This window comes from Oncorhynchus masou, chromosome 29 (genome assembly GCF_036934945.1).
Source record: "Oncorhynchus masou masou isolate Uvic2021 chromosome 29, UVic_Omas_1.1, whole genome shotgun sequence".
Classification (NCBI taxonomy): Eukaryota; Metazoa; Chordata; class Actinopteri; order Salmoniformes; family Salmonidae; genus Oncorhynchus; species Oncorhynchus masou.
The window spans coordinates 66,585,346-66,595,262 of NC_088240.1; the positions used below are offsets into that span (position 1 = coordinate 66,585,346).

A 9,917-nucleotide genomic window follows, 5' to 3' on the forward strand; every position below is an offset into this window, starting at 1 on the left:
GGAGCAGGTTGAGAGCTTCAAGATCCTTGGTGTCCACATCACCAACAAACTATCATGGTCCAAACAAAACAGTTGTGAAGAGGGCAAGACAACGCCTATTCCCCCTCAGGAGACTGAAAAGATTTGGCATGGGTCCTCAGATCATCAAAAAGTCCTACACATACACCAGAGAGTATCCTGACCAGTTGCATCACCACCTGGTATGGCAACTGCTTGGACTCCGACCGCAAGACACTACAGAGGGTAATGCGTACGGCCCAGTACATCACTGGGGCAAAGCTTCCTGTCATCCAGGACCTCTATACCAGGCAGTGTCAGGAAGGCACCAAAAAACTGCCAAAGACTCCAGCCACCCTAATCATACACTGTTCTCTCTGCTACCGCACGGCAAGAGGTACCGGAGCGCCAAGTCTAGATCCAAAAGTCTTAACAGCTTCTACCCTCAAGCCATATAAGACTCCTGAACAGCTAATCAAAATGGCTACCCGGACTATTTGCATTGTCCCCCCAATTTTTATACTGCTGCTACTACTCTGTTTATTATCCATGCATAGTCACTTTACCTCTACCTATATATTACCTCAATTACCTGGACTAACCAGTAATTGGGTAAAGGTGGGGATACTGGGCTGTGTTCAAAACAAACTACTAGTGTGATTGCTCCTCAACGGCACAGCTAAGAGAGATTAAAATAAATAAATATGTATATATAGTTGAAGACTCTTCTTTGAGAAAAAGTGCATTGAATTACTTAGGAACTATGCACACTTAGGAGAGGTATGGATGTTGTCTCAGTTTTCAAATACACAAAATGTTCTCCCCAATCTCTCCTCTCCTGCCTTTCTTCCTTCTCCTCCCACTGTAGTCTCATCCCCCTCTCCTCTCCCACCTCTGTGGTGACAGAAGGCCTCAGATCCCATTACAGGCCTTTATAGAGAGCCTGTAATGGGATGAAGAGAGGTGGATGGGGGGTGAGAAAGGTAAAAAGAGGGAGGGTGGTGGAGAGGGGAGCTTTTGTCCCGTTAGATCAGATAAAAACACTAATGCTATGAGGCAGTCACACACTAATGGTCTAAAAGCCACATTGTAACAATGACGGGACATCACACACACACACTACATTAGGGGCACAGGGGAATCCTAGCACAGGCATCACAAGATGCATGGTTTGAGGTCAGTTCCAGAGCTCTCTTAACACGAAAACACTGAACGCTGTTGTCGTCACATACATTGACATGAACTAGTTACAACTGTTCTAGATGTGACATTCACTCTTCCCCTAACCCACAGTAATGACACGTTGTGCAGTACGCACGTGTGTGTGTATGTGAAAAAGAGTGTGCACGTTCCTCTCCCTAATCAGCGTAGCGTCAGCTGCATGAGCATGGAGGAGAACCCAAATCGGATGCCATATCCTACAGATCTTTGCTTACCATAATAATAAGCGTAACCGGCTTAATTGCTTACACAAAAGTTAATGGTTTGAAGTACAAGGGGTAAAAAAATATATATATATTTCTGGTTTTAAATTTGACACCTTTTCATGATATCCTATTGTTAGTTACAATCTTGTCTCATCCCCAACGGGCTCGAGAGAGGTGAAGATCGAGTCATGCGTCCATCCGAAACAAGCCGCGATGCTTCTTAACACCTGCTTGTTTAACCCAGAAGCCAGCCGCACAAATGTGTCGGAAGAAACACCGATCAACTGACAACTGTAGTCAGCTTACAGGCGCCTGGCCCGCCACAAGGAGTCGCTAGAACTCGATGAGCCAAGAAAAGCCCCACGGCCAAATCCTCCCGTAATCCGGACGACGCTGGGCCAATTGTGCGCCGCCGTACAGGACTCCCAGTCACGGTACAAGTGTTTTTCTATAACCCTGATTACAGAATTCTTAGAGGCCTCAACTTGTGACAATCCAACCTTGAACTAGCTCTAGCTCCTGAATATCACTCTCTGTACCAAAATCAGCAGATGCCTAACTGTTCAATTGAAAAGTTGAATGAGATTCATATCACCCCACGTCTGCAATGATGAATGTATACGTAATTCAGAAAGACTATATAGCCTTGAGTAGAGGTTGACCAATTAATCGGAATGGCCAATTAATTAGGGTCAATTTAAAGTTTCCATAACAATCGTTAATCAGCATTTTTGGACGCCGATTATGACCGATTACATTGCAATCCACGAGGAGACTGCGTGGCAGGCTGACCACCTGTTACGCAAGTGCAGCAAGGAGCCAAGGTAAATTGCTAGCTAGCATTAAACTTATCTTATAAAAAACAATCAATCTTAACATAATCACTAGTTAACTACATATGGTTGATGATATTACTAGTTTAACTAGCTTGTCCTGCGTTGTATATAATCAATGCGGTACCTGTTGATTTAAAAAATAATTTATATTTTTTAAACCTGCAAATTTAGTTAAAAGAAATTCATGTTAGCAGGCAATATTAACTAGGGAAATTGTGTTGCTTCTCTTGCGTTCAGTCAAAGCAGAGTCAGGGTATATGCAGCAGTTTGGGCTGCCTGGCTCATTGCGAACTGTGTGAAGACCATATCTTCCTAACAAAAAACATAAATAATTTGCCAGAATTCTACATAATTATGACATAACATTGAAGGTTGTGCAATGTAACAGCAATATTTAGACTTAGGGTTGCCACCAGTTTGATAAAATACAGAATGGTTACGTATTTCACTGAAAGCATTTTGTTTTCGAAATGATAGGTCATTAATATGGTCAAATCCGGAAACTAAGGCTCGTATTTCTTTGTGTTTATTATATTATAATTAAGTCTGATTTGACAGAGCAGTCTGACGGTGGTAGGCAGCAGCAGGCTCGTAAGCATTCATTCAAACAGTACTTTCCTGCGTTTACCAGCAGCTCTTCACAATGCTTGAAGCACAGCACTGTTTGACTTCAAGCCTATCAACTCCCGAGACTAAACTGGCAATACTAAAGTGCCTATAAGCACATTCAATAGTCAAAGGTATATGAAATACAAATAGTATAGGGAGAAATAGTCCTATAATAACTAATCTAAAACTTCTTAACTGGGAATATTGAAGACTCATGTTAAAAGGAACCACCAGCTTTCATGTTCTGAGCAAGGAACTTAAATGTTGGCTTTCTTACATGGCACATATTGCACTTTTACTTTCTTCTCCAACACTGTTTTTGCATTATTTATACCAAATTGAACATGTTTCATTATTTATTTGAGACTAAATTGATTTTACTTATGTATTATATTAAGTTAAAATAAAAGTATTAATTCAGTATTACTGTAATTATAAAATATATATATACACACACACATACAAAAATAAATAAATGAAAAGGTCCTCCAATAATCAGTATTGAAAAATCCTAATCGTTCGACTAGGCAGGGTAGCCTAGCGGTTAGAGTGTTGGACTTAGTAACCGGAAGGTTGCAAGTTCAAACCCCCGAGCTGACAAGGTACAAATCTGTCGTTCTGCCCCTGAACAGGCAGTTAACCCACTGTTCCTAGGCCGTCATTGAACATAAGAATTTGTTCTTAACTGACTTGCCTAGTTAAATAAAGGTAAAATAAAAATAGCCTTGAGATTCAAGAATAATTGGCCTTTTGGGTGATTTGTTTCTTAGCCATTATGGATTTTTAGCCACTGCTTTTGACATAGTGTAGATGTAAATGCCATGCTATTAATGTTGTACTATGCTCTTGCATCTAAGCTGTAACTTGCCCTCACATCTGCATATTGAATTTAAATTCATATACACAAACGTGTTACTTCGACCACACCATGGTCTTGAGTCTCCTTTCTCTCCATCCAAGTGAACAAATCAGAAATGAGGGGTCCACAGTGTCCACGGTCTCCAGCAGGACAAACGGATCCAGATGGGAACTCTAGGATCACATTCCCAACAGGAAAACATCCACCTGAGGGCACACACACATCTCCTACGTCCATTAATGCTAATCAGGATCAGGTTCCCCGCTCTCAGGAATGTGTGTGTGTACTATGTCACCAGTGCCTTGACTACCAATAACCTCCATGGCTCCGATCACAGTGAAATCATGAGGACCATGACTCATGGTCCTCATCTGGTTCATCTAGTTTGCCTCTACATGTGTTCCAGTCCCCTAGCAGGCAGACACTACCCAGTACCCTGCTTTATCCCAGGGGACATGGAGCAACTGCTCTAATCTAAAATGATAGTTCACTCCAACATCAAGATGTTTCCAACCCTCAAGACATGAGCGGAGTCGTAGATGTTGTGTATTGTACTGTACACAGATGATATGGGACTTGGATTCATCTTAATATAAGACCCCTTTAAAGTGCCTGGAGACTGCTGACAAACTTCTGCTTTTGGAGTTATTGATCACTTTATACAATAATTGTATTATCCATTTCTTCGAAAATCCATTGGGTGTAGTGTTATGAGGTAAACGCTAGCTGTAACATTCTGTTTTCCTCTGATGCCATATCCAGTACCAGAGAGAATCAATTAGCTCCGCCTTAAGCTGATTGCTGGCTTTGATATGCAGGTATAGCAGTATACAGTTCCACACACGATCCACAGCCAACAGAATCCAGTGCCTGTCTACATATGCAGAAGGATCTTTGAATGAGTGTAAGAAATTCTTCCAAGAATAATCTAAAATAGTGCTCCAAATTGTTAGTCATTTTACTTCAAGATAGAATGCGCAGTAGGGGTGAAACAGTGCCACCCCACCACCATTGTTATAGGTCGTCATCAATAAAACGTCACAATACGGTGCAGAGCATTCGATTTGCCTGCGAGAGGGCAAGGAGACCCCAGCTTTACTTAAACCATTGACAACTACATGCCGTTTTCAAGGGATTGTTAAATAAAAAGTGAATTATTTGGTTGAAATATAATCACCTCTTAAATTTTAGATTTTTCCATACAAAACAATTGCGCATATTTAGCTCAGCCCTTTCAGAGTTATACAGCATGCTCATGCTCAGTAAACATCAATTGATTATGTCATACATAAGGGTAGCATTGCTCTCTCAATATTGGCCACCATTAATTGGATATTTGAGTGATAAAATAATAGTGAACTATACCTGACAAGTATGAGTGGTTTAGGTTCATTTCCCCATCCTTTGTGGGCTCTGTCTGTCAAACAGCAGAAGGGCACATTTGCTGATGCACTGTTAGCTGATCATTTTTACTAAGCAAGCTACCAGTAGAAACGTTGTACAGTTGGCTATTCATAGTTGTAAGTAGACCTAATGTACTTTTGTAGACCTACTTAGTGAAGTTAGCTAACATCCCCTTTTCAACTTTGTTTAAGTGTTTGAAAGTTAGAGGCATAAATATCGTACCTGTCAAAAAAAAAAATGCTAACCTCCCCTTTTATTGTAATGGTGAGAGGTTATGTCTTGGGCGGGACGATATTTGTGCGTCTAACCTTTTTACTCATTATTCACAATTCATTCCGGACTATCTGTAAACATGGTAGCATGTTTAGAAACATACATTATTTACCATTCATTTCTATGGGGCACAAAATGATGTGAAACCACCAAAACAAACAGCAAAAGCATCCAACAAGTTTGTAGGGTCACAAACTTGATGTAAACATTGTGTGCTAGGAATATGGAACCAGATACTCAACTTTTGACTACTGAAATACACATACAGTACCAGTCAAAAGTTTGAACAGCTACTCATTCCAGGGTTTTACCTTATTTTACTGTTTTCTACATTGTAGAATAATATTGAAGACATGTGTTTGTTTAGTGTGTTGTGTAGTGGCTTTGATGGCATGCACCCCACTTGTTTCTGCCCCACCAAGATTTACATGCTAAAATCGCCACTGCATATTGTGCACTGATGACTGAGGGGGGGGGGGGGGAATTGTGTTGTTTTTAGAAACTTCTTTGCTGTTGTAATATCGCAAACAAATGGGGCAGTTTCACCATTAAGGAGCCCAGCTTTAAGAGTCCCTTTGTAACAATTAATAAACCTTATGAACATGCTGTCATTTCTCAACCCCCATATCAGCTGTGTTACACGCACACTGCTTCACCCAAAACACTGGTGTGTGTGCATTTTACAAGCTGGTTGGCCCAGTTGCAGCTGACCACAAGGTTTCAAAACAACGCCAAAAAACAGCAGCAACTAGCCATATAAGACCATATTACTGCAGTCTCTCTCATGTGAACTGTGCAGTACTAAATCTGTTAAAGCACATTCCTGGTTCTTCTTTTTCTGACCTGCCTGCTGGAAGAGAGACTGGCTTATATTACACACAGACACACATGGCCCAGGTTGTGTGTGTTTTTGCGTGATTCTTACCTTGGCGAAGAACACTGAGAGATGAGTCTCACTGCCAAGGATCCATATAGGGAATTTAGGAGACTTCAGGAACGCACCCACCTGAAAACACACATACAAACCAAAACTGGAGCAAAGCAGTTCTGATTCAGATTCCAGACCAACTTAACTGCCTGAACCCAGACCAGGTTAGTTTTACAGACTAAAGGCTTTCTGATGCCATTTCAACTGACAAAAGGAATGATCAGGGAATACAATCTGATGACGTAATAGAATATGTACAGTAAGAGAGAAGAAAATATTCATATTGTTACTAATACAATGGTTGTTCAATGAGCAGGTTTATAGCATGAACATACCAATGTACCCAGGTCTAACTCATCTACCCAGACTTACTCAGCTATTCTACTACTCTACTGTAGTCCCTGCTCCTTACACATTTCCTGTAGCCACTCTTATTTTATTTTAATGTAAAATGTTATTTTCTCCCTCAAATCTCACAGTATGTGTGAATGTGTGTAGGGTTGAGGTTAGGTGGTGAGGACTATTGCCTCCAAACACATTTTCACATGGGATCTTGAAGTGGTTTGTTTTCCACCACTATCCAGATCATAAAATGTCCTACTGCACAGAGTCAGTCACACAAAAGAAGTGGCAGTATGTGTGAGAGAGGGAGTGTGTATGACAATGTATTTATTTGTGGTGCTGATTCGCTCACAGAATGTTTGAATCTCTCTCCGCAATCATTCGTGACTAGTGAACAAGAACAAACTCACCACTATGGTTTGGACATAACAAGCCTGAAGGAATGTCAGTCTGTGTTTGTTCATACCTTGCAGTAGCGTAGTGACTCCATGAGAGTGAGGAAGCCAACTGATGCCTGGTTGTGGATACCATGGAGCTCTGAGGGAGGGAGGGAGGGAGGGAAAGAAGCCCAGCTTAGACAAAAAAAAAAATATGAAACAGCTTCTTTGGTCTCTGTGTGTATGAAAGTTTGACTGACCACTGTCATCTAGTGTTCAGATGTGGTATCACAGTCACCAGGAAACTGGACAACGTCTTCGCAACACCCTCCGTAAACAGCAATAAAGTCGCCAAATGCTCATTGAAGAAAAGATTCCAATTAAATCACGCTGCCAGATAATGAGGTTTATTCGATTCCCACAGGGGACCAGTATGGGGGGGGGTATACAAATGTATGCACTCACTAAGTTGCTCTGGATAAGAGCGTCTCCTAAATTATTTTTTTTACAAATAAGTCAGCCTGTGTGTGGAGTACTTACTCATGCCAGAGCACTCCCTGTCTCCGTCCCACACATTAGAGACAGCATGGCCCGTCACTAACAGGTTAACCAGACTCTGACTGCAAAGAGAAAGAAAATGGCTTAAGCTTTTTGGAACATCACTTATCTCAAGTTGTCAAAAGAAATATAGCTGATAAAGATTCAATAAAGTGAGGGATCAGGGATTGTACCTGCCGTGGCCATAGACTGGATCTATGAGAGGCTCTGTAGTATCTTCAATCTCATTCCTGATGTTCTCTATCCTCTGTAGAGACAGAAAGAGAAAAGTGGTTACACACACACACAAAGAGTGCAGAGTAATATGCACACATACAAACACAAGCATAGCCTTACCTTGGTGAGGATGACAGAGTAGAGGAAGAGCAGGACTCCACAGCGCCCTTTCCAGGATTCGTAGAGAGACACCACCTCCTCTCTAAGCTCTGATAATGACTTCACAATACGCTTCCTGTAGAGATGAGAGGTCAAAGGTCAGGGGCTAGAAGTCAGCGAGACCACCTCTAATGACATTGCACTCATTTAGAGGTCAGAGGCAGGAGGGTTCATGCTGACAGTGTTGTATAATGTCATTATGCAATGTGCCAGATGGCAATCGGATGCTCCTCTGGCAGAAAATCAAAGATTGTGTGTGTCTCATTAAGGAATCAGTGAGGAGTGTGCGTGCAGAGTCAGGAGTGTGTGCTGAGTCAGCAGGTTGTAAATCATTATTGAGAAACTCCAGTCACACACACACAAGCTTAGCCAACCCCAGACAGATGGCGATACACACACTAGCATTCCTGACTTTCCTGCAATGTAGTGGTCCTTTCATCTCCATGAAGTCATGGCCAATAGAGAGATGAGCCACAGTCAGTAGAGTTACTTACTGGAGGATGCTGTGAAACCGCTCAAAGCCAAGATCCTCAGCAGCCAAAGCAGCTACACACAGGAGACACACAGATGCAAACATACACATTTTAGTGAAACAATTTAGGTAACGTTGACAGAACACATGTCATTATTCTAGATTAACAGTGACAGCAATACTACTCACTATGCGGTCTACCCACTAACATATGCGATGATTAATACCATCTCACTATAGCAATGCAGTTATTCATATTACATGGGTATTAGTGGATAGATGAGTAGTGGGACTCACTGGGTTGCTGGTCTTGCTGGGTCTGGCTGGTCTCCGGACCCCCTGTCAGGGATGTGTGAGTGGTAGTGTGGGGGCACTGTCCTTTGGCCCAGGTCACCAGGCAGTAGGAGGTGGTGGAGGAAGTAGAGCAGGCCTGTTCCAGGATCTCAGCCAGAGTAGAACATAGGGCCGCTTTCTGCTCCTCCTCTACAAGGAACAGAAGATATAGGCTCGGTTTCTAATATATATATATAGTTATGATGCATCTCCATTTGGGGCTCTCTCTGTTTAACAGGGTCAGTCTGGGATCAGAAGTTAGGATTACCTGTGACGTGTCTCCAGTTACAACTGTTTCTGTTAAACAGGGTCAGGGCAAGGTTTCCCAAACTCAGTCCTTGGGACCCCAAGGTGTGCATGTTTTGTTTTTTCCCTTAACACCACAGAGCGATTTCAAATAATCAACTAATCATCAAGCGTTAATAAGTTGAATCAGCTGTGTAGTGTTAGGGCAAAACCCAAAATGGGCTCTCCTTGGGGTCCCGAAGATTGAGCTTGGGAAATGCTGGGTTAGGGTTAGAGGTCAGGGTTACCTGTGATGCGTCTCCAGTTAGAACTCTCTCTGTTAAACAAGATGTTCTTCAGAAGGAAGGCCTGCAGGGGAAACACAATCAGGAAATATTCTACAAGCTGTAACCCATCTCTAAAGGATCAAAAACACAACCTGCCGTCCTCATCAACACTATCCACTCTGTCTAAGAACAGATGTTTGCGAAGACACTCCAGCACCATAGAGTACTATAATAAATAAACAGTAGTAGAGAAGGCTTCTCAGCTGAGTGCCTGTCGGGTGACTTCTGTAAAGTGCTATCTAAGAAGATGTGTGCCTGTCCTGATATCATCATTCTGGTAACAGACACCAACACCCTCTACCTGGTCATAGGCTGGGTCATGTTTGTGTGTAAGGTTATGCACTGTCTGGTCTGGGGACTGGTCAATACCTGTACAGGAGCAATGACAGCGCAGGGTCCTCCTTCAAACTGCTCCAGTGCTGTGTGTTCTGTCTCACTGAAGACCATCCCTAAAATACAGGAATCACAGAGTCACTTATTTTGCCCCACCACTGACAATGTCTAGGATTGTGTTCAGGTTAGAGGGGGGTGCGAAGTAGGCGAGAGGTAGTTTAC

The 9,917-nt window shown here is 42.2% G+C and overlaps 1 protein-coding gene across 2 annotated transcripts in view; it reads right to left on the reverse strand.

The window, feature by feature from the left end:
• Nucleotides 1-9,917, reverse strand: part of LOC135520343 (ubiquitin carboxyl-terminal hydrolase MINDY-3-like) — a 39,545-nt gene that overhangs the window by 28,781 nt on the left and 847 nt on the right. Inside the window, exons 2-10 of one of the 2 annotated variants that reach the window (XM_064945816.1) lie at nucleotides 9,732-9,811; nucleotides 9,324-9,384; nucleotides 8,755-8,940; nucleotides 8,480-8,531; nucleotides 7,947-8,061; nucleotides 7,784-7,857; nucleotides 7,593-7,672; nucleotides 7,142-7,212; nucleotides 6,331-6,411 (exon numbers count right to left, since the gene is read on the reverse strand). In XM_064945816.1, the coding sequence (XP_064801888.1) occupies nucleotides 6,331-6,411; nucleotides 7,142-7,212; nucleotides 7,593-7,672; nucleotides 7,784-7,857; nucleotides 7,947-8,061; nucleotides 8,480-8,531; nucleotides 8,755-8,940; nucleotides 9,324-9,384; nucleotides 9,732-9,811 (800 nt within the window). Of the gene's footprint in view, nucleotides 1-6,330; nucleotides 6,412-7,141; nucleotides 7,213-7,592; nucleotides 7,673-7,783; nucleotides 7,858-7,946; nucleotides 8,062-8,397; nucleotides 8,532-8,754; nucleotides 8,941-9,323; nucleotides 9,385-9,731; nucleotides 9,812-9,917 lie in introns of those variants that run through there. The other variant, XM_064945817.1, reaches the window with a different exon arrangement.